The sequence below is a fragment of the Gymnogyps californianus genome, chromosome 5, assembly GCF_018139145.2.
Source record: "Gymnogyps californianus isolate 813 chromosome 5, ASM1813914v2, whole genome shotgun sequence".
Taxonomy (NCBI): domain Eukaryota; kingdom Metazoa; phylum Chordata; class Aves; order Accipitriformes; family Cathartidae; genus Gymnogyps; species Gymnogyps californianus.
Genome location: NC_059475.1, coordinates 2,355,355 through 2,379,552, shown reverse-complemented (window position 1 = coordinate 2,379,552; position 24,198 = coordinate 2,355,355). Strand labels below are relative to the sequence as shown.

General features: G+C 38.8%; 1 protein-coding gene across 1 annotated transcript; it reads left to right on the top strand.

Moving 5' to 3' along the window:
* Window positions 1-1,030: 1,030 nt before the first annotated feature.
* On the top strand, window positions 1,031-22,745 carry CAT (catalase). The gene is made up of 13 exons (XM_050898148.1): window positions 1,031-1,210; window positions 6,706-6,877; window positions 7,898-8,008; window positions 9,465-9,595; window positions 10,539-10,643; window positions 11,692-11,817; window positions 13,179-13,370; window positions 14,304-14,456; window positions 15,612-15,750; window positions 18,272-18,402; window positions 19,031-19,138; window positions 19,767-19,853; window positions 20,312-22,745. The coding sequence occupies exons 1-13, from the start codon at window positions 1,145-1,147 to the stop codon at window positions 20,375-20,377; spliced, it is 1,587 nt and encodes a 528-aa protein (XP_050754105.1). The 5' UTR covers window positions 1,031-1,144; the 3' UTR covers window positions 20,378-22,745.
* The last annotated feature ends 1,453 nt before the right edge of the window (window positions 22,746-24,198 follow it).

Genomic DNA, 24,198 nt, shown 5'->3' with positions numbered 1-24,198 from the left:
GAAGTATGCGCCATGAAGTGCAAGTCCACAGAATAACTGGTACATAGAGATCTTCATCTATCTTTCAAGTGCCCAATGTCATGTAACCTAATAGTTTAAGATAGATTATTCCCATTGCTGAAAGGTTTTGCCTCAGAAATAGGAAAAATAACCGCCTGTTAACCACTTCTATCACCTGTAGCACATCCTTTAGGCACAAAGCCAAGGGACCTCCCCCAGTATTATGAATGTTACAGTACAAGGGACGGACCTGTGGGCTGTAGTGCAGAAAACTCAGCGCACAAAGATGGCGCTTTAAGGAGCAGAACTACAGTTGCCTAACAGGAAAACTGTTTTTACCTCATTATTTGTAAGTATAACCCAGGGACTTTTCTTATTAATTCAGAAGTGGGTTAAGGTTACAAATTCAGGCCTCCAAAGAAATACTGTCTACAACTGGGCGCATAGGAATTATGACCAATGTTACTGTATCACCTGTGCCTCGTTTGAGGTACAGATACAAGAACGAACATCTAACTATGCACTTCGTCACTTTGATTTTGCAATTTAAAACATTTTTTCCCGCTGAAACAAACCCTGCCTCTGAAACTCCCTAAGTAACTGCAGTTTTCACAGTGCCCTCATCCTGTAATTTCCTACACCACTGCACAACTTCTCCCCAGTCAGCAGCTTTAGAAAGTTCCGACATCTCAAAACTGAAAACACACACCAACAATTAAGTTACTTACACACCTCCACACAGCTAATTACACACACTCAAACTCGAATAACAAAGGACCACGGCAACCCCGCGCTTGCCTGTCGCCGACCCCCGCAAGCTGAGGCGGCGGGCTGCCGCCGGCACGCCCTCACAACGCCTGATTGACGTTCCTCTCACCCATTCACAGCCCGCGCTGCCCGCTGGGCGCAGAGCTATTGGCCGAGAAGGTAGCGGGGGGTGGGCGCAGCGTTGGGGTAGAAGGTAGGTGCAGCAGCTCCCGCTACCTACTGGTGCTGCGGGGCGCGGCGGAGCGGAGCCTTCCTGCGGGGTGACTTCTCCAGCGCTGCCTCCTCGCTGGCAGCGAGCACAGTTCCGCCGGGCCGCCCCGCGCCTGCTTCCCTCCGCACCGCCCTTCCTGCCTTGGGGGTCTCCTAAGCTCGCAAAATGGCTGACGGCCGGGACGACGCCTCGGACCAGCTGCAGCAGTGGCGGAGCCAGCGGGGCTCGCAGGTACCCGCCAGGGCTTCGCGGGGTGGGCGTTGCACGCCCCCGTCGCACGGCGAGGTCGTTGGGCCCCGCTCTCCATCCGGCCCGGCTCGGCGGGCGGTAACGGTCCGGCCCGCTGTGAGGGGGACGGCGGAGGGACGATGGCTCCGCGGGCGGGGTTGCCTCCCTTACGGGGGCCGAGGGGAGCGGGTGAGCCCCGGTGCTGGAGGGCGCAGAGCCCAGCGGGTTCCTCCGGCCTGGCGGCTGACCCGATGGAAACCAGCTCGGACGGAGCAGGGCGGGGGGGGGAGCAGGGCTCGGGGGGCCGCGGCGCTCCGCGCTCGGGTTATCTCGCGGGAGCCCCGTAACGGGGAGCTCTCGGCTTGGTGCCGTGCCCGGGAAAACCCGAGCACGAAGGGGCTGGCGGCTGCCAGCGGGCCGGCAGCGACAAGGGCAGTCAGCACTGCTGGCACGGCTGCCGTGTCCGCAGTCTCTCCTTTTGGGCAGGAATGGGGCTTGTCTGCGCCCAAGCAGGCAGGTCCTTGGGCAGAGATAGTTTGGGGTTTTTTTTTTTTCATCTCAAATCAGATACTCGCATTTTCAATTCTGCTATCACATTGGTAGAACCCAGTGAAAATGTAGCTAGGGAGTAATAGGTAAAGTACACTCAGCAGTATGTGGAGACTTGTTTACCAGGTTGAAGTGGACGGGGGCGAGTGGTTGACTGGAATCATAAGAACATGTAATCAACAGCATGGCACTCAGTCTTCTGAAGATGTAGACTATACCACAAAATATTTGGGTAAAAGTGTAAATACTGCAAGAGTTGATTTCCTTTCTTCTGACTGTGACAGTTTCTACTATGTATTTTCTGACAGAAATGTGTATTTGGCATTAAATGCTACTTCTGCTGGCTATACTAAGCAGCAGTCTTGCAAGACACAAGTGGATGCCTCAGTTGCCACTTTGTAGTTGTTAAGTCATCTTGTTCTTATTTTTTCCCCCTCGGTTCTAAAAGGTACTGTATGAAAACTACCTTCAGGTGATGAATTGTGACTTCATCATATTCTAGCATGTTTCATAATATTTTCTTTTTGTACCGTGAATAATACTTTTCGTATGGATGTTGGCTTTTCTGTAACAAAGCAGTATTTGAATACAGCCCAGGGTTAATTTGAAGATTGGGAGGCAACCCAAAGTCTGTGTTGCATAAGGAGTCATGAGACCTTAAGACAGAATGTGGGGAGGACTTATTAGAATTTTAAAGTGACTTGTATAGGGTGCAAAGTATCAGTAATGCCTGGAAGTATGTACTTTGATGTATGATGTTTACAACAGCTGTGACTTGGCCTGTTTTGTTCTGGCCTTGTTTCCCTTCTTTCTGTCATGGCAGGTTAGTGCTGTAATGAAATACGCATGCAGATTCAAAAGTTGTTATCTTTTAAGGTTTTGACTGTATGCAGCTCCCAACCATGTGAAAATATAGGCATCAAACAAACTCAAGTCCAAAAGTAGTATGAGAATTCTTCTTAAAAATACTGTGGGTTTTTTTCCTCTCCCTTCACACTAATGGAATTTTTTTTGTGTGCCCCACATAACATTATCCTGAAACTAAAGTGAATATATCCTACCATATAAAAACAAAAGTTTGTACTTCTAATGTGAATGCTAGGAAGAACCTTTCAGAAAGTCTGCCTACACAAAAGAGACTGTACAGCCACAAAGGTGTTAAATTTTTTGATAGGTTTAGTTTCAAAAAGTTGTGGATTTAGCTCCTACTTCTAGTAGTCTTAAATGTTAGCATTATAGAAATGGGTTTGAGACACCAGTATAGCCTGTGGTTTGAGAAGGGCTGTATTACCTCTACAAACCATTATTCTTTGTTGCATGCATAGTTTACAAATAATATGCAAGGTTTTTTCTACCCTTGAGGTAATCACACGGAAGGTATTATAAAGGCATAGGTGAATCAAAAGGACTCAAAAAGTCTCTTTAAGACTAAGGATATACTTTTTTTTTTTTCTTCTGTCTTTTACCAAGCTCTTGCAAGGGCTTTGTGGAGGAGAAGGTCATAGGTGTTGGTATAGGCATTATAGCCCCACCACTGTGTGGTTAAACCTACTGGGCTGCTTAGAATTTATGAAGAACTCCAAGATAAACAGGGCTCTAATTCAACATAACGTTTGTGTTTCTCAGTGAACTGAGTGAAACTTGGTCACTGCTTCAAGATGACATAAGCATTAGTGACTTTAAAAAGTCACTGTATGGACTGAGGAAGGGGTCTTAAGAGCTGTGTCTCATGTTAAAAAAGTTACCAGAATCCAGTCCCCAAGTTTGCTTTTCTTAGAATTATAGCAGTCAGAATTCATAAATGGCGCTGAAGCTGTACACAGGGTTTTTGTGTAGCAGTGTCACAGGCTGCCTTAGAGTGAGGATGAAGTGGAGGTCTCTGTGTATGTAGAACACGTGGGAAGGATGGAAATGTCTGTAATGAGTGATAACACAAAAAGGTTGGAGAGGAAAATGCAGAAGCTTAGGCTGCTATTGGTAGGATCTGTTCTTTTTTGTCATGTTACAGCGAGCTTGCCGGTGTTAAATGAGTATGAGAGTCATCAATACAAAAAACAAATCAATGAATTTGTGATTAGGAAAACTAATACATTGGGGTTTAGCTGTGAGAAGCTTGAAACTTTTAATCAGCAAAACTAATGAAAATAAAAGAAAAATACTGGCAGTGCTGGAAGCTGGATTAAAAAAAAAAGTATTTCTCCCTAAGCAAACTCTGAAAAAATTTCGTGACCAAACAGTTCAATTAAAAATGTTGTGATGTGTGAGCATTTTATAGTCTCATCATCTGCAGACTGTACCATGTTGTAAGAAAGGGTTCTTCGAAGCAGAGGCTTAGAATGGGTGTCAATGGTGGGTTGCTTGTAGCTTTCGCACTTCGGTACAGAAAATATGTCAGGATAATGAGCAGATAATGTAATGACATTATTTTGTGCTAGGTGAATATCTTTAAGTAGACTATTTTACTAGACTGAATCATGGAATGGATGAATGAGCTCTTTCCTGAAGTTCCTTGAATATGGTGGTGTCCTTCTAGTTACTTTTAATACGTGAAATTAAATTCTAATTTAAAAAGTTGATTTGTAATGGCAATTTAAGCAATTTCTAGTTTAAGCTGATAGCTAAAACATAGTAAAGCATACATATTTAAGGGCGGTAAATTATATGGGGCCTGTATGTTAGGATAGCATTTTAAGAAGTTGAACTCTTAGACTGACTCAGGATGGGAGAACTTCCCGTGCGGTCTAATTAGGTGATTTCTCTGTCATCAAGTGATCATCTATAGTGATCATCAATCTAAAGTGATCATCTTTATCATCAAGTGATACAGTTTTCTTTGGCTCATTTAAAACGGAGCAAAATATAAGGTAGGAAGCATGTGATATATAAGCAGTGGAAAGAATACTGAGAACAGTTTTTACTCTTGCGTATTCCCTTGACAAACTATAGATAACGTTTTGATTTAAGCAGGTGTTCCTTTGACTTAAGAATACTTTAAATAAAGCTAAAGTAGTAACTTTCCTGTAAGTTTCTGAACATCAATTTCCTGTTTGTAACCAGATATGTATTGTCTTTTAAATGTTTGTACAAATTTCAGTGTACGTTAGGATTTCAAGCATACTTAAGCAGTTGAATTTATGCTTATAGCTTTATGCTAATGAAGTGGTGAATGAAGAATAAAGAACCTAGATATTTTGGGAATTCAAGCCAGCTAGAGTAGTGTGTGTTGCATATTAGTAAGAACACATTGGAAATGCAGTTATCCTGTGAAATGTCTTTCATGTGGTTATCCATGTACCTGAGTTAAACAAAGGTGTATATAACTCTCCCTGTATACTCTGCCTCATCCAGAACTCGGGGTGTAGATGTGAATAATTGTTCTTTCCCCTGCCTTTGTGGGTTGCCTCTTGGAGGAAAAAAAAAAAAAACAAAAAACAAAACCAAACCTGGAGGCTAGTCCAGTTCAGTATACTCTTCCGTGAGATACAGATGGGAATTTTGCCTGTTTACAGTAATTAAAACACTTAAAGCAAAACTTAGGTTGTCAGCATAGAAGTTGGAATCCCATAAAGTCGCTGATAGAATAATGAAGACCCTCTCATCAAGAGTTACTTTTTCTTTATAGAAAACAGATAGAAAGAAATGGGAAAATAAAAATGGATAGAGAGCCCATATGGATGTATGTCAGTTTAGTGCAACATGTAACTGTGGATTTAGTGTTAACTGGTCATAATCTGTGACTCAGATATTTGAGCTCACCCTGTTGCAAACTTTTTTCTTTTGTTTTTTTTTTTCTTTGTACTAACTTCTATTCTGTTCTTCTAAGTCCTTTACAAACATTGATCTGGCTCCTGACAGTTAATAAATGTGCTCCAGGAAAAACTGATACCTGCAACCATCGGGTCTCTGGAGCTGATGTACCTTTCTTGCTGCATTTTCTACAGTACCCAGTAAAATAGGACTGTCACCTTAGAGGAGCGTATGACCCCATAGGTGATGCAGATGAAGTCTTTTCTACTGGGATTTTTTTTTTTAAGAAAGTGGGAGTACCCTCAATTATAGTGCTGCAGTTTTTCCAGCAGGTGTTTCTTGAAGTTGTCTCGGAGTGGCTGTTTTTTCAGGTACAGGGTCACTCCTGCTGTACAAGATGCTGCAGCTCTAAGTAGCCTACGAGAATGGTTAACTTGAACTTGGTACGGAAGGGAGGGGAAAAAGATGAGTATGGGCTATCTTGGGCAGTTTCTTTAAAGACAATAATGATGTTAGTAAAAAAAAAAAAAAAAGTTCTGGTTTGCTGTCCTTTTGACAGGACATTTATTGACAGTAGGGCTTCTCAGGGCTTCTGTTAATCCTTCCATGGTTCAAGAGTCTAGAATGGTGATTCCTCAGGTGCTCTTGCTTATGTTTTTTTCCATAGCTCTTCCAGACCAACGGTAGTCATGGGTATCCCCTTTTAGTCTTTATGCTGCGTGACTATAGCTCTTTCCTTATGCCTCCATCCCTGTACTGACATTACCTTCTTCTTCCTCTCCTTTCTCCCTTATTACTTTCCAGCAGCTACTCCTTTTCTAGCTCTCTCTCTTCCTATCCTCTCCTGTTGAGGTGGGGGCAAACTGAACCTTAACGCACGTTTCACAGTTGACGCTTCATATTTTTCTTGAAGCAAGACAGATAGTCTTAACAAGTAATATTTCTGAACCATGGAAAACATTCTTGCATTATACAAGACTTGAACTCCCCTTCTTAAATAGCCCAAGACATAGTACAGTGAAGATGTAGTTAGATGTCTATATTTTCTGTAACTAGTTCCAGAATCTTATGCCATTTTGCTATATGCTTGTTAATATGTCCTGTGACACATAATGGTTGAACAGGCATGCACGTTTTTGTGGCTTAAATATAGACGGTTTTTAATTTCTGGTGGTGTGATATTGACTGTCTCTCGCTTTCAGAAACCAGATGTCTTGACCACTGGTGCTGGGAACCCCATAGGGGATAAGCTTAATATTCTGACAGTAGGGCCACGTGGACCTCTTCTTGTTCAAGATGTTGTTTTCACTGATGAGATGGCTCATTTTGACAGAGAGAGGATTCCTGAAAGAGTTGTGCATGCAAAAGGGGCAGGTATGTTTAAAAACACATACTTTTACTCTGTGTAGAATTAGACTTTAAAAAGCTTTTGAGTTCACATGTAGATTGTGACAGATAAATTGCATTATATTATCTATAATTTAGTATTATAGATTATAATAAATAATTCTATATCAACAACAGTGGTAAGGCCTGGTTTAAAAGAACTCGATGCCAAAACTTGAAGCACTGAAAAACTGTTTTAAAAAAAAAAAAAGAGAGAGAAAAATGTAGTAATAGCCCTTAGATTTTTACTGTATTTGCTGTAATCTCTCCTTCCTCTATATGTTCCTCCATAGTACCCCATTCCTCTGGAAGGGAAGACTTACCCATCTCTATTTTAATGTCTGTTTGCATGTTATTTGATAGAGATTCTTGTCTTTGTCATCTGATGTATCTGTCTGCCAAAGCAAGATGATGTAATATTTAAATTAAAAAAAACTAAACCAACTCATTTTAAAATTTGTTATTGATGTTAGTAGGGTAGAACTGGCACCTCTGATTTTTGTTACGTATTGCCCTAGAAGAAGAAAATATGGGACTGAATTTATAATGTGAATGTACATGGGAAAAATTCCTGTGTGGGGGTGGGAAGAATTTTGTTGCTTCATCCAGCTCACAGGTGGACTAAAAATTCTGCAACACGTATCAGGATTAAAGAAATAATTGCCTTGCTCTGAGATAAATATGCAAATCTTGGCAGAAGAGCATCCAAAAAGCTACTGTTTGTTATTTTGCACGGTAGAAATGAGGTCTGAATTGCTGCTGGGAACTGTTAACAATCAGTTAAGGAGGGGAGAGTGAGCACCATGCAAATAGTAGTTTGTGTTAAGTAAATTTCATTTTGTGAAAATAGAGTGGTTTAGTGCGTAGATATGAACTGTGTTTAAACTGGTGTATTTCCATGTTTCCTTTTGACTTAAAGTTGTATGTTGGACCACAATAGAATAACAGATATGCTGTGAGTGCAAGGAAGGGATCTAGATCTGATATTTTGAAATTACTTTTCTTCAGGAGCCTTTGGCTATTTTGAAGTCACTCATGATATTACCCAGTATTGTAAGGCAAAAGTGTTTGAACACGTTGGAAAAAGAACTCCGATTGCTATAAGATTCTCCACTGTTGGTAAGGCTCTAAAGTTACTGTGTATGTTCTTACACGTGTACCATAGTTATGCTGATAGCGATGTTTGCATTGTGGAACACATAATGTACTTCAGGTAGTTTGAAATGCTTTCTGCCAGCCAATTCCTCTTCTGTGAATTTCATTTAAATTGTAAGACCTTAAGCAGCTTCTGCATCTTTCTGCCAGAGCTCTCTGTAGACACTTTTCCATCTGGAATGTAAGAGAAAGGATAGCCTGAGCTATTTTTTTCCTGACAGAAAGCTTGCTTTGTTTCTGGATGGATCATAATCAACACTTGCATACTGCAATTTAACACTTGAAAGTTAAATACCTATAATCTCTTATGCTGTAGGAGTGTTTTGGGGATGAATGCTGTAAAGTAAGTACTAGGCAAAGAAAAATAAACAATCTTCCATCAATAAACTCTTATTCCTTAAAGAGCTGAATGCATAAACTAGCAAAATCTTAAATGATATTCGTTAAAACATGCATTATGATCAATATCTTGTTGATAGAAAAATGATCTTTCAAAATGTATGTGTTACTACTTAATCTGTATTTAAAAGAAGGGAAATCCTAATGAGGATTCAGTTCTGGAAGTAGTATTGGAGAGAAAAAAGTAGTCCAGCAAGGGTTAAGGAGCTGCTGGTTTTGGTCTACTGGCTTTTCCCTGTGTCACCAAAACTTAAGGAGTTATGGAATGTTATACGGGGGAAAGACAAGCAGCTGAATTTGATCTGTGGACTGTGTGCTGAAGTGGGTTGTTGCGTCGTTCCCTTTCCTTTCCCTGCTCTGTTTGAACACGTTTCTTCCTAGCTATTCTGTAGTACACAATTATTTTTTGAAGAAGAGAATGAGTGTCCTTGTTGTTTCATCATGATGTTTAGCATTAGCTGTTCCTAAATACTTCTGGGACACTTTTGCTCAGGTATCATGGTAGGCACTTCTGCTCTGGTATGAAGTTACCCATTGAAAGGACTGTTTTGGCTAAAGCAGGAGGGGAATTAAAAGGGTTACAACTCTTCTATAATAAATTCCCTTTTTATTAGGCACGCTATTTAGATTGCTACCTTCCAAATGAAAGCTTTCACACTGGGATTTGATGCACAGAAACTACTGCGGTTTTAGCCGATTCAGCCTTATAATTTGGTGTTGTCTCTGTTAGTGATAATGCAAATTCCACTCTTAATTGGTTCAAGTGGATATACTTGGTTTTTCTTTCTTTTAACTGTGGCCCAAATGCTTGGGTGGGTGTCTGTTCACGCTTTGGAAACTTCCAGTGCCTGAAATATTATTGAAAATATGCCAAAAATTCCTTGGTATAGAAAAGACTTAAATTAATAAGCCCTGCCCTTTTAGGATTTTATGGCATATTCTCAAGCTCTATGTTTTTATGCTTACAATTTCTATGCATTTCCTATCATAACACTTCTACATGTTCATGTGTTTCTTCAAGCTGGAGAATCTGGGTCAGCTGATACAGTTCGTGACCCTCGAGGCTTTGCAATGAAATTCTATACAGAAGAGGGTAATTGGGATCTTGTGGGAAACAATACTCCCATCTTCTTTATTCGGGATGCAATGCTGGTGAGTAAGCACAAAAGATGAGGGTACTTTGTGAAAGAGTCCAAAAGTTCGTTCACATCTTGTTCTTGCTTCACTGAGAAGCAAAAGCTGTTGTTTTGACACACTTAAACTTTGTTGTTTGTTAGATGGTCTGAACACTGTTGACTTGAAAAGGTGTTATTTAAGAAAAAAGATAAATGTAAGAACTAATGCTTGATTACTTATGTGGTTTCATACCACAAATAGCACACGCATTTAGTTGTGTTTGCTAGTGCATCTGCCACAGCAGAGTAGCCAGCAAGTAAGTACGTTATCGTGTTCTTTAACCTCAGATCTGGTCATTTTCACTGGTGTCCAAATTAGCTGTTTGACTCTGTAGACAGTTTTTTCATTCTGAGGCTATTTGGAGGGGAAAAAAAAAGACTTTTCACTTTAAAAGCTTCTTGCAAATTCTTTTTATTAAATTTGATTTTTTTGGTCTTTTAGTGTAAGTTTAACAGCACTTTGTAAGTAGAGGGGCTTTCCTTGAGTGGAGGGGTTCTGCACAGATATTTTATAGTATCTCTGTATTCATTTATGAGTCAGATATTCAGTAAAGTTCAGATATACAAATTTGAAAAGATTTACCTCTCACTTTATCGGTCACAAAATGAAAGCATTCTTTAGCTTTGAACAGCCAGTTTATCCTAATTGTAAATGTTTCACTTTACCCTAATTTTACTGGTCTGTGAATGAATTTGGTTGCAGGAGGGGTATGAGAGTAGAAGATTTTTTTTTCAGTGATCTTACAACTTTGTCTCATCTTTCAGTGTGCTGTTCCTTTCATAGTTAAGTGTATTGAAAAAACTGTTTGTCTTGTTTTGTACCAGGAGTTGCTTAGTATACCCCATATAATTTGGAGGTGTTACAGAACTCTTTTTCCCTCCCCCCCCCTTTCTCCCTCCTCCACTTCTGGACAAATTAGTTTCCGTCCTTCATCCATAGCCAAAAGAGGAACCCTCAGACTCATTTGAGGGATCCCGACATGATGTGGGACTTCTGGAGTCTTCGCCCTGAGTCTTTGCATCAAGTAAGGTTCTCCTTTGACTTTATTTTGTATGATTAAGAAAATCATGTTATGACAGCATATATTTTTAACTATCTCTTTTCCGTGTTTTATCTAGAAGCCTACATAATCTTTTAGGAACAGTAAAGGTCAAAGGCCTACAACAACTTTTAAGGCTATTAGTACGTGTATCTAGCCTTTTTTCTTTTAATGACTCTATGAAATGGGTGGAATTCTTCTGTTCTCATAATCCTATTTTATATAGGGATGAAGGGGAAATTGCTAAGTTTTCTGACACTAAAGCAGTGGAGATACTGGTGAACAGCAAACTGTTAAAAAACAGTAAAATACTGGGAAAGTACTGCTATCACATATAAGTTTATTTAAAGCTGTATATTGTGTAGCACATTAGATCAACTCCAAAAATGACTAGAATTCACAGTGCATTCGAATTATTCTGAAATGTATTTGTATCTAAGAATGTTATGCAAAAAAAGCTAATATAAAATGAAAAATGCAGTTGTAATTTTTTAAAAGAAAATGGAAGGCTTCTGTATGAACCCAGTAATTGCTTATTGGAAAAAGAAGTACCACAAACATTGTTTGTGATCATAAACCTAAAGAAAAGCGGCATTTTGAATATGGTGGTATGTTCACTGCTTGAAGACTTTGAAGAAGTAGTTGTTAAGGACTTCGGTTTTCAGATTTTGTCTTTAACCTGGAGAAAGTTCTTATTTATATTTGTAACTTAAATTATCCATGCTTACCTGCTCTGTGCTTATAGGGGAAATCATACCATTATCACTAGGTTAATGTCTTGTACTTCACCAAATAGTTCATGTGGGTATAAAACTTTACATGGGTTTAATTCACAATTGTTCTTTGTGCAAAACCAAAGCAGTCTTATTTCGTTAACACTCTTAAAACTTAAACTAGAAATTCTTCAAGGAATACATAACATTAAGATAGCTTCCAGTGATGCAGATTAACGCAATAAGCGAACTTTGTCTCGAATGGTCGCTTTATCCGTGATCTGGTGAGTCCATTAATATTGTTTGATCCTTCTCTTTAGGTGTCTTTCTTGTTCAGTGATCGTGGTATTCCTGATGGTTATCGCCATATGAATGGATATGGATCACATACTTTTAAACTGGTTAATGCTAGTGGAAGAGCAGTTTATTGCAAATTCCATGTGAAGGTATTGATTTTTTTTTTTTTCTGGTTAACTATTGGAAGTATACGTCATATTGGATTAAAAAAACAGTTTAAACAGATTGTCTAACAACGTTGTGTGACTTTTCAAGTTTAATTCAGAAAAGACTTGTTAGTGCATAGACTCAATCAAAAAGGTGTGTGTGGTTTTCTTATATCGATTGCATGCCTTTAACAAATATGACAGACATCATGGTTCTTGCTATGACACAGCAGGTATTTACTAGACTATAAAGAACTCTTCTTTGGGGAACTGTCTCTTGTTGTTGGAGAACTCGGTCTACTAGTGTGGTGAGCTCTGAGCACGTAGCTCAGCTTATTGCATTTCAGCCTCATACCACTAGGTGTTTTGGGCGTGAAGCTGTGCAAGAACTTCCTATCAGACTCCCTTGCTATCATTCAGTGCCGATGCAAGAATCCTCTAGCCCTTTGGAAATGTGTTTTATTCAGTGTGTGATATATTCCTGTTTCATGTTCATGGCTACACAGTAGTTCGGATTCAACAGGTGCTTCTTCAGGTAAAAGCTCTCTGAGTCTGAATCTGGTTTTTGTTCCCATTTATCTTCTGGATATGACCTGCATTGATCTCATACAGTTGAGGCTATCTTAAAAATATACCAAAATATAAAAAACTCTGTTGCCAAGAGCTCTGCAGCTGAAGCTCACAGAACCTCACAGAACTTCCAGACTTTTGTAAGAAAGCAGTCTCTAGCATATCTCGCTTGAAAACAACTTCCCTTTGATGTTTTAAAGGCCATACAGCTTCTTACCTCATTAGACTTTAGTGGAGGCTGGTCACATACCTTTGGAGCAAGACTTCGGAAACCATTATGTTAAGAGGGCTAGTATAGCAGCTTTTAGCCTTCAAGTCATCAAAAGCTTATTGAAGTGAGATTTTAGTTAGTGCTAGGGGTGGGGGGTGGGAAATTGAGATTCATTTGGAATCCAGAACTTTCAGCCCTGAGGGCTGCAACTGCTTTATCACTTTATGTTAGCATGTGATCTGTAGGAAAAGGTGGGATGATGGGACAGTAAAGGAGCACTCCGTCCTGTAAGAGGAGAGGGGAGACGTCTTTACCTGATGTGCTGCAGGGATCATACCGTCAAGTTTGATGTCTTGTTCTGTGGTATAGCATTACATATTTAGTTCACTTTTATCAGAGAACTAATTTTTATCTGGAAGGCAGCTGTTGAATGTACTATTATTCTGAACTCAAATTATTGGAGATTGGAACATGGACAGTCGCATTCTTGGATTATAAGTCTTGTTAAAGTACATTGGTATTAATGATTTCTGTAATACTTTCTGCATGTTGTAACTGGTGCTATTGCTTTTATTGCTTTTAGACTGACCAGGGCATCAAAAATCTTCCTGTTGAAGAAGCAGGAAGATTGGCTTCTACTGATCCTGATTATGGAATACGTGATCTTTACAATGCCATTGCCAAGGGGGACTATCCATCATGGTCTTTCTACATTCAAGTTATGACATTTGAAGAAGCAGAGAGGTTTCCATTTAATCCTTTTGATTTAACTAAGGTATCTCTGATACTGTTGTGAATATTCAATTTCAGCTAGTTTAAGAAAGGTGATGAGATCAAAACGTAGCAAATGCCAGAACTGAGCTTATCTATAAAAAAGTGTAACAGTTTCCATGGAGTAGCACTGTTTTCTTACTAGTCCCTATCAGTAAAGTTAGTCTGTCCTTTTTATTCTTCTCTTCTATTTTTTAAGTGTACTTTTTTATTAAATGGTCATGATGAGTCAGAAATGCTGGAGATGAAGTTATATTGATGTTCTATCCGATGTTACTCTTCCTCAGTGAAATACAAATAGGGCTTGATTCTAGGCCTGTAGATGACAACTGCACTGCGTTTCCAAAGTGTGATCTCAGATTATATAGTAGCACCCTGAGCTCGCTAGTTTTAAGTGTTGTTGATAATGTAGCTTCTGATTGTTGGTCTGGTTTTGTCAGACTTCCAGTTGCTGTTCCAAGGAATGGCTTGTTGAAAGATACTAATGTAAACTTGTATTACTTTTTTTTTCCTCCTGTATTGCTCTCCCAAAATGGCTAAAGACTTTTGAACTTGAAAGTACAGGCTAAGATGACAAAGAAAAGGCTAGTTAAGCTGGTTGCGTTTTGAAGTAGCCGAAAACAATCGTGCTAGCAGTTCCACCTATGATATTGCATTCCTAGGCAGTTTTTCAAGTGCCTGTGGGTATTTCATTTAAGTAGTGAAGTGCTGAGAGTATGCTGGGATGATGAAATAAGTTGCATTAGTACTCTGTATTACTTGCAAAAGACTTTGTAAAATAAGACATTTCTCAAAGTGTTTGTTAGCAAAAAATAAATTTCTTCAGTAGTGTATTTGCTCAATCAAGACTTAAATCAGGCAAATGCTGCCTAGTGATTATTTAAGCTGCATAGTACTATAATAATGTTGATTTTAATCTGTGTGTTACGTCTTATAGATTTGGCCACATGGTGACTACCCTCTCATCCCTGTGGGAAAGCTTGTCTTGAACAGGAATCCTGTCAATTACTTTGCAGAGGTGGAACAGATGGCGTATGATCCTAGCAACATGCCACCTGGTATTGAACCTAGCCCTGATAAAATGCTGCAGGTAAACTACAAGGCATATAAGATTTTACCTGAAGATCATTACGTTTGCTTTGCTGTTTATGAAAGCGTTCCTATCCCTGTTTGTGTAGCAGCAGTAAACCTGACAGATGGAAAGCAACTGATTCTTTGGTGTTTTTTTTTAATGACCGCCATTTGATGCGCTCATCCAAAACTTAAATAGAAAGAGAACAGGCAAGAACTAAAGGAATAGAAAATCTAGAATTTAGAGAGCATCTGCAACAGCTGTCGAATTTGGTGGGGAGATCTGTCAGTCTGACAAAAAGTACGGGATAAAACCATAGCAGCAATGCATATTTATTCATGCTTTTACAGTATATCTTAGAATTATAAACTCTTATGAGTGTGAGAGGTGGACTTCAAATGCTCTAAAATACAGATATAACAAATCCCTGATAAAAACTGCAAGACTATTCTTTAGAAGTAGTATCAGATTTCTTACAGGTCAAAATATCTGATAAGACTGGCTGCAGTAGACTATACTGTCTGCAGTCATGGATGTTTGCATGTTACGCTTTTTCAGATTAAAACTAGTTTGTTGTTTCAAGTGATACCCATGGAAACAAGAAGGTATTTTGACAGTTTTAACTGGATAAACTCTTGAACTATCATGCAGTTCTTCTGTTTTGCCTCTCTTCGCTCCCACAAACTTCATGGTCAGAATCAGCCTGTCTTCTTGGCATCCAGATGTCACTAGAACTGCTGCAGATTCAGTTCAGTAAATAAATAAGGGAATACCATATTTCAGATATAATCAATTTTTAAATCTAAGGCTGAAGATAAGTAGGAAAATATTATATTATTCCTTAGTAATATTTAGCACAGTTATAGTCATTTTCATCTCTGCATGTGCAACCATTTTCCTGCTTCAGAATAGGTTTAGCATTCTGAAATTGGTAGGAAATACCCGAGTTGCATTTATGCAACTCAACCTGCCATTCTTCACTGGTATTCCAGCAAAGTTAGTTTGTGGCTTAGTGTCACTTTGGACATAATTTGAAGTATGTCAAGAATATATATGCAAAGGAAACAGTCTTCTCCCTTTCACTATTTAAAGTATAGTGTTTTGAATTGGGATATACCACCTAAGTGATCTCTTTCAGTAAGTAGTAGTTAATGTTTGTGATAAATGTTTTAGGGTCGTCTTTTCTCGTATCCTGACACTCATAGACACCGTCTGGGACCTAACTATCTCCAAATTCCTGTGAACTGCCCCTTCAGAACTCGTGTGGCCAATTACCAGAGGGATGGACCAATGTGTGTTTCTGACAACCAAGGTAGTAACGAAAATACCTTTAAATATAATGATACTTGTGCGTGTACTGCAGAATTCTCTTCTGTTCACAGGGAATTAAAGATACTTGCTAGACAGATCGTTTTATTGTATATTACTAACTTCTTATACTATGAGAAATGCTGCTTTTTCTCCTCAACCATTCAGTGTCTCTTGTGGCTTTTTGCCCCAACTCAAACATCACTGTATAACTTCCTGAGCTTCAGACTTCCCAGTCTTATCTGTTTTTTGCCTTTTTTGTGGAAACTGTTCCTTACCTCTCGTAGTGTTTGTCAACCTTTTAGTACCTTTCATTCTATTACTAGATCCTTTATGAGTTTAGTTGGCCTCACCTGCAGTTGTTACAAATCCCCCATATGTTCTTTTCTGTAGATGGCCCTAAATGTGTCCATGTGTCGTTCCCAATACTCTTTAACTCAGTGCTCACCAGCAATCAAAAAGTAATTTACTTCAAACTATTCCAAATGAATTCAAGATCTATTTTGTGATAGGTAGTGACGTATCTTAGAACACATGATTGCGCATGTATAAAGTTGTGTGTATTTCTGTTCCCCATGTGAATTACATGGCAAATAAAATTGTTTTCAGAAAAGCAATTTTGATCCACTGGTTTGGTATTGTGAGATGTACGTGTCAGTATAAATGGCTAGCTTTGATTTTTGAATGGGTTAAAGTTTGCAGAGGCTAAGCTGTCAATTTATTATTTGCTCCCTTTTCAGGTATCTTTATGAATGTGTTGAATGGTACTAGTCCTCACACAGATCCTTGAGGAGGGCCTACCTGATTAATTCTTCTCACTACAAAAAGTCACCTTTTATTCCTGTGTTTCCAATGTTCTTGATATGATGCTAACTGACAAGATACTGACTTTTATCCTATTATCTCCTGTTTGAGGGATCTTGTTGAAAGCATTCTTAAATCTGAATATGCTGTAGTGCCTTCATCGCTTTTATTCGTGTATCCACTGTATGTCTCTTGTCAGTCTTGTACAAGTATTGAGAATCAAAACGTTGCTGTAAAACGTAAGCATGCATGTGTAGATTACAGAATGCATTCTCTACATCTTTTTTTAAGACTTTAAAAGAAGCACATGAATGTTCCTTATACAACTTCAGCCTTGAGTGAAGTAGTTGATAGTCTCTTAACTATAAGTGTTTTTCAATTTGATGTATGTAACTTCTACTTGCTACAAATAGACTCACTTTTAATTTTGTAAAGAATGGTAGGAAAAAAGGGGGTTTTCTTCTTGGTTCCTGAAAAGTAGAATGTTTGTCATCTTTACATACTTGTTTAGAATGGGTGCATAGCTCTTCTATTAATCCAGGAAAGGAGACTTACTTTGGATGTTTGGACAGGGGGTGGGGAGTTTGTTTAAAAGTGTAAAAACCAAGTGAAGCTTAAGATGTGTTTAAAAACTTACAAATAGGCCTTTAAGAGAATGGGGGTTTGCAGGAGAACACGCCTAATCAAATGAATTGAGTAATGTCCCTAGTTTATGTTCCTTTAAAGACTTCTAGAAACATGCTTGTTAAAGGGGACTTAATTGAAACAGTTCTAAAATACTAATTATTTAAAATGTAGAAATATGGCAGAGAAATGGTTTCACAGAAGTTAATTACTACCTCTTTGTTTCTACTTCTAGGCAAAAATCTATTCTAAAAATAATAGAGATGGCCTGAATGTCTTTGAGAAATCTGTATTTGCATTTTTTAAATTTAAAGACTGACTCTCATGTACTCAGTCCACTTTGTTAAACTGCTTTGCTTTCTGATTTCCAAGAGATTGTGAAAAGCAAGAGTATAAATGCCAACACTAGAGCTTTAGCTTCGCCTCTATTCAGCAGGTTACGTTCTGTCAGCATTTGCCCAATAGCGACTGGTTTACACCGGAGAGTAAACAAGGATATACTTAAGCTATGCCTCATGCCAAAACACTGTATTCCTCTGGGCTATGAATTCTAATACTTGCTGAGGGAGGAGAGGGAAATGTTTGGAAAACAAGAACTTGAGAACAGCGGCTCCTGTCCAAGAACAGATAATAAGTTTATGCAGTTCTGTAAGTTCATTATGTGTTTAAAATAAACCCCCTACATAGTTAAGATCGTAGTACTTCAAATATGCAGATGAAAATGTATTTTTATGCTGTCTTGGACTAAAACTGTTAATAACTTCCATGACTGTCTATTACAATTGTCTGAGCAATGTTGTTGTGAGAGTGGCCAGGCCTCCTTATTTCTGAAACAAATCAATTTTTCCCCCAAAAAGCTATTGAAATTCTGTTCGTAGTAAGTGCTGGTAAGTACTGGCTTGAAGACGCAGCTCCTGAAGTTGAGCTGTATGTTGACAGAAAAATGCTGACAACTGTTTTTAATAAAGTGAATCATAATTGGGTAATTGATTTAGATTCTTCTAGGCAAAGAACATTTGCTGTCTTCTGACTTAATCTGAGAGAGCTGGCATCTGATTGTTTTGGGGGTTTTTTGGGGGGTGTTGTTTTGTCTTCAGGTGGTGCTCCAAACTATTATCCAAATAGTTTTACTGGTCCAGAAGATCAGCCCATGGTAAAGGAGAGCCGCATGTCTGTGTCGGGAGACGTGCAGCGCTTCAATACTGCAAATGAAGATAATGTGACTCAGGTATGATGTATGGAAAGGCTTTATATTGCTTATTACATAAGATGAGTTTATAGGATGAGTCTAGAGAATAAGAATCATTCAAACATGGCTCCTCTCTGAAGCATCTGGGCTAACCTGAAGTTCAGCAATCATAGGAGCTTGGAAGATCTCCGTAGAGCTTAATTTCATGAATAACTGAATTTTTGCTGACAGGACACTTAGTGAATTCTCACAGACCTTTGCCATCCATATTCTGAGCACAGATATCTAGAGGTTGTGACTTTGTCTTCTTGTGATTAGTGTCTGCAGATATGCAAACTAGAGTATGCATGTAATGTTGTGATCATCAATTTCTGAACTGGACCCCAACAGCAATATTTGTTTCCATTAATTCAATAAGCAACAGTTATTTCAAGCTAGAAATGGAAGGAGTTGTTAGCAGGTTTGCCAAAAAAAAAACCCCCACCAAACCCACAAATTGTTTGCCTTTTGAGTTTAAGTATTTTGAGTATTTTGCCTGACTAGTAAGTGAAAGCTATTGTTTTTCAGTAATAATGAATCCTAAAAGTCTAGCAGGTATTATTGGCCCCTACAGGTAAAATGACTTGCTTTTGGGAATTTCAAAATAAAACTTTGTTTCCATCGTAAGGTGCGAGAATTCTATACCAAAGTGCTGAAGGAGGATGAACGCCAAAGGCTGTGTAAAAACATTGCTGATCATCTTAAAGATGCGCAACTCTTCATTCAGAAGCGAGCTGTAAGTGGCCTATTTGGTTTTTAGCCTTTGCTCTTTATTCCAGGTTTTCTTGCAGTCCAGTAACTTTGTCAAAACGGCAATACGCTTATGGAAAGGAAGATCAGGAATTCTTCTCTGAGAAGGCAACTTCTGGATTTTTCTTACGCGGGAATTATCCATCAAGAACACTTAAATGTGTGCCTATTTACATAACATGTTTTATGTTATTTATGTTATATAAAAGTAACTTTTTCCTGATGGGAAGAATGGGACTGATGTTGAACATCAAGGATGTCATTACGTGTTTAGCTTGGTGTTTCAAAAATCAGGTGACTGCCAGTGTAATGTTTTGCTCTAAACAAGGAAAAGGCAGTGAGTGCCAGGGAGGCATTGGATCTTTATTCTGCCCGGTGGAACTTTGTTTAAATCATGAGAGAGCTCTATGTAAGATAATAGAAATAGTGTTTGAAGATGTTCATAGCTCCTTTCTGGCTGGTCAGAATTAAACTTTTGGGGAAAAGTTTTCATCCTCCTCTTTCTTATAATATGTACTGCTTGTAGGCCACAGAGCAGAAAATGTGTTAAAGAAATACATTTGAAGTGGAGGAAAAAATTCTTGTTGCCTTTTCTGTTCTGTCTTCCTGTTAAGGTGAAAAACTTCACTGATGTTCATCCTGACTATGGTGCCCGTATTCAGGTTTTGCTGGACAAATACAATGCTGAAAGTGGGAAAAAGGTACGCTAATGATTTCTGTAGTTGAATTTTGACTGGCTGTGAATTATCTTAGCTGCTTTTGTAAATCCAACAAAGTGAGAAATTGGTCTTGACTTCCATTTGGTTTAAGTGGGAGAAGTTAGTGCATGTCGAATTACAAAATGAGGAAACGTCACTCTAATTACATTTAATTAATGTTGATTAACTGATGATGTACAATTACTTTGTTCCAGTTGGGCTTTTGTAAGGCTTCTGGAAGATAACTGTACATGATATGCAATGTGTTCAGGTTGATTCTTCAGACCAAATGATTACCCACTCTTTGTAATGGTAATGAAACATTTCCACAAGCCTTTCCTGGGCTCGGTGCTTGCTACAGAGAATAACATCATTGTTGCTTCAAGTACTCATTTTTCTCTGAAGTTCCCCTAACTACTTGTAGTGGAACTTGCTCTGAATATTTTTTGTATTATTTTTAGGATGTAATTAGGACATATACACAGTCCACATCTCGTGTGTCTGCCAAGGAAAGATCCAACTTGTAAAGCGTGCTGCAGAGCCTTACTCTATGAATTTTGCGTCCTTACAACTGCAGGACAACCTGTTGAAGATGTTAATGAATGTAGCAGACTTTCGCACAAATACAGAAGTGTTTTACAGGCTTGATTTATTAAGCTTTCAAGTGCCTATATCTGTATTGGAAACTAGGTAACACAAGCTAACAATCCTCATGCCTTTCAACACTAGTGCTTTCCTGCTTGTTAACAACATATGGTGTTTTTAGGGAAATTCACAATTAAAAATTGTCTTAATTTCTAAAGCAAACAGAAGTTTCATCAAAATACTGTTTCATTTTTTAATTGTAAAACTTTCCTGGCTAAATCACATGATAGAACTTCTATAATGATACTGTGATTATCCTTACAGATAAACTCGTTCATGTTAAAAAGTTGATGTTGCTCGATATTTCTAATGAAATACTTATCTGTATGTATTTGTAGACACTTCCTTTGAATTTCATTTTTGGCCGTCCAGAAGTGAAATGATGTGCAGTAGTTCAAGTAAAAAGTTGGTTATGTGTCATTCCTTATGATTCAAATGAAGCTAACTAGAAAGTTTAATCTGAATATGTGTAAATTTTATTCCCAGTATATATTTTAAGATAATATTTGCTTACTAATGCTAGGTCGGGATATAACTGACCTAAGGGAGATAGGAAAGGATATTTTCTTATTACGTATGCTTTACAACTAAATTGATTACATCTTAGTTCTTTGGGGGGGAGAAATTGTTCTTTCTAACCTGTGAGAATTTAAATAGCAAAATACTAATTTTCCAAGTGTCTGAGAAATTAACCTCCAAATGCATGAATATTTTTATTTTGGCCAAATTCAAGCTCAAGCACTTTCAAAACTATTCCCAGTGGCTCCTGAAATTCTGTTATTTTACTGCCATAATCTGATATTGTTCTCTATTGATCAAGCCAGAGCCTAGTTTTCAGAGTTAGACTTTAATTGAAGTGGCATGTTTGTATGAATGTGGGTATCTATAGCTAGATATATGTATAAAACCTGATTTTAGGCATGTTGTAATGTTGCCTAGTGTTTTGCAATTTAGTTAATCACTGCAAAAGATTTTGGAACCCTTTGGTTTGAAAAGTGTTCCCTACTATTATTTGTTAGATCCAAAGGAGTTTCTTCAGCTTAGTAATATTTTTTGTTGTTGTTCAGTCTTGGAGTATAATCTTTAATGAGGTCTTACTAATTGGCACAAAATGGAAGTGTTTATATTTGAGAACTTAGAGCAATAATTAAATGATAATTATGGAATTTCAGGACACTACCTTGGCTGAATCTGAGTAGTGGTCGCCTAAGAAAGCACATTGTCAGCATCTGAGTGCTTTACTATACAAGCATACAGCAAAACCAAGGCTTAAACTACTGTTTTTATAAGGGCCAAAATCCCACCTAGTATTTTTTCTTAGATAGTTATTTGGAAAGTGTTACCCAGTTATGGGGTAATTAGCATCCAGGCTGACTGTTGGAGTTTTGAATTTAAAAAAAAAAAAAAATCTGTCATACCTGTTGCGCATTGAAGTTAGTCCTAACAGACGAAAAGAGTTTCAGAAGTGTGCTCAGTAGGATCAGGCAATTCACCATGCATCTAAAGTCCTGGCGAGTTATAATAAGGACTCTGCCTGTTACTTCTTCCTCTTCCCTTGCCAAAGAGAAAGATCAGTGTGCATGTGTAGTTAGTCCAGATCCTAGCTGCGTGGCATTACCCCTCGTTGGAAATATTTGCTTTCCTTGTTTGCCTGCTGACACTGCCTCATGACCGTTCGGATTGGAAAAAGCATGAATGATGATACAAAGGATTTCAGAGCCCAGCTACTAGCTCTTAACTCAAGCAAATGTTACACAAATTTCTAATCATAGCAGGTTTTTTTTTTTTTAATATTCAGTGCATTTCTGGGTCTGTCTTGAGTTGTGTTTTGAATAGGAGTACTTCCTGATTTGGTGTTTGTGTGAACTGGGATTCTGAGAAGTGATGGCAGATAGATAAAGAAGAGTAGATACTAAGTGCTGTTCCATTAAATTGTAGAAAGCTGCTACTTCTCCAACTCATTTCTCTACTAACTTATTGTGAAAAATTAGCAGTGATAGAGATGCAGTAAAATAATAGGAACTGATAGCCTACTCTGTTCTGGGATTCAACTGGATTTTTACCTGATCAGTCAGGTGGGAGCTGAAAAAGCTATGTGAATGAGTGGGAATATTTCTTACTGGAACATAGAATCCTAATGGGTTTTGGAAAAGAATAAGCAAAGTTTAATCTTTAATTTTGGTTGTGTCTGCTAAGTGAATTATATTGTCTTCCTCTTTTATTTCTGAAATAAAACGGAATTTAAAAATCTCCTGGCAACATGTTGTCTGTTTTCTGTGTGAATGTTTTCAAATAGTTTATTTTAATCTAGCAAGTTCATGCCTTCATCTGTTTTTTTGGACATAGGGCAGAAGCTGTTGAAGTTCTGGGTAATTGGTATCTGTTTCAGAACTTAGTTATTTGGCCTGCACAGGCCCTGACTGCCAACAAAGGCCGTGGGCTCAAGGCTGGCGCTTGGAATTCATGTAGGGGCCAAGCACTAAATTCTGATCAGCTCTGATATGTAAAATTACTTGTTAGGAACCTTCTCTTTAATTTCCTAAGCCTTCAGAAAAGGGAATGCTGCTCACGTCTGTGGTACAGCAGTGCCTGCGATTGTGTGTACCATATGAATGGGAAAAAGTTGCTGTCCCGCTTTACTGTGGGTTTTGTTGATGATGCCTTACTTAAGCCTCTGTTTGCTGAAGAACCTTTTGTTATTTTTGATCTAAAAACTTTGGTGGCAATTTACAGAGTTGTCACAAGGTTATCTAGTGTGCTGGTTTTGGCTGGGGTAGAGTTGATTTTCTTCACAGTAGCTAGTATGGGGCTGTGTTTTGGATTTGTGCTGAAACCAGTGTTGATAATCCAGGGCTGTTTTCGTTATTGCTGAGCAGTGCTTACACAGAGTCAGGGCCTTTTCTGCCTCTCACCCCACCCCACCAGCGAGGAGGCTGGGGGTGCACAAGGAGTTGGGAGGGGACACAGCCGGGACAGCTGACCCCAGCTGACCAAAGGGATATTCCAGACCATAGGACGTCATGCTCAGCATATAAAGCTGGGGGAAGAAGGAGGAAAGGGGGGGACGTTGGGAGTGATGGCGTTTGTCTGCCCAAGTGACCGTTTCGCGTGATGGAGCCCTGCTTCCCTGGAGATGGCTGAACACCTGCCTGCCCATGGGAAGTGGTGAATGAATTCCTTCTTCTGCTCTGCTTGCACACACAGCTTTTGCTTTGCCTATTAAACCATCTTTATCTTAGCCCACGAGTTTTCTCACTTTCAGTCTTCCAATTCTCTCCCCCATCCCACCGCGGGGGGAGTGAGCGAGCGGCTGCATGGTGCTTAGTTGCCGGCTGGGGTTAAACCACAACATGTAGTTTTTTCATCACAGTTCGCTCAAATTTTAGTGAAGGACAGTTCTGAATAGTTTAACAGAGTCAGTAGAGTTGAAATACAGCACTTGAAGTGTCTCAAAGCTACCATACAGCCTTTCAAAAAGCTGTCAGTACAGAGATCTATTCTACCATCTGTATTACCCAAACGTTCAGTTCTGCTCTTCTTATTGCAGTTACTTTGCTCCTAAATCCCTACTTTTTGTTTCACAGGTAAGGAACTGTGTGCCTCATGCCTTGTTGTACATTGTAAGGTAACTTTTACAAAACAGCAGGTAAGTACACCTACTAACCACGTGGTGGAAAGGACACTGTGACATGAACTTGTGGAG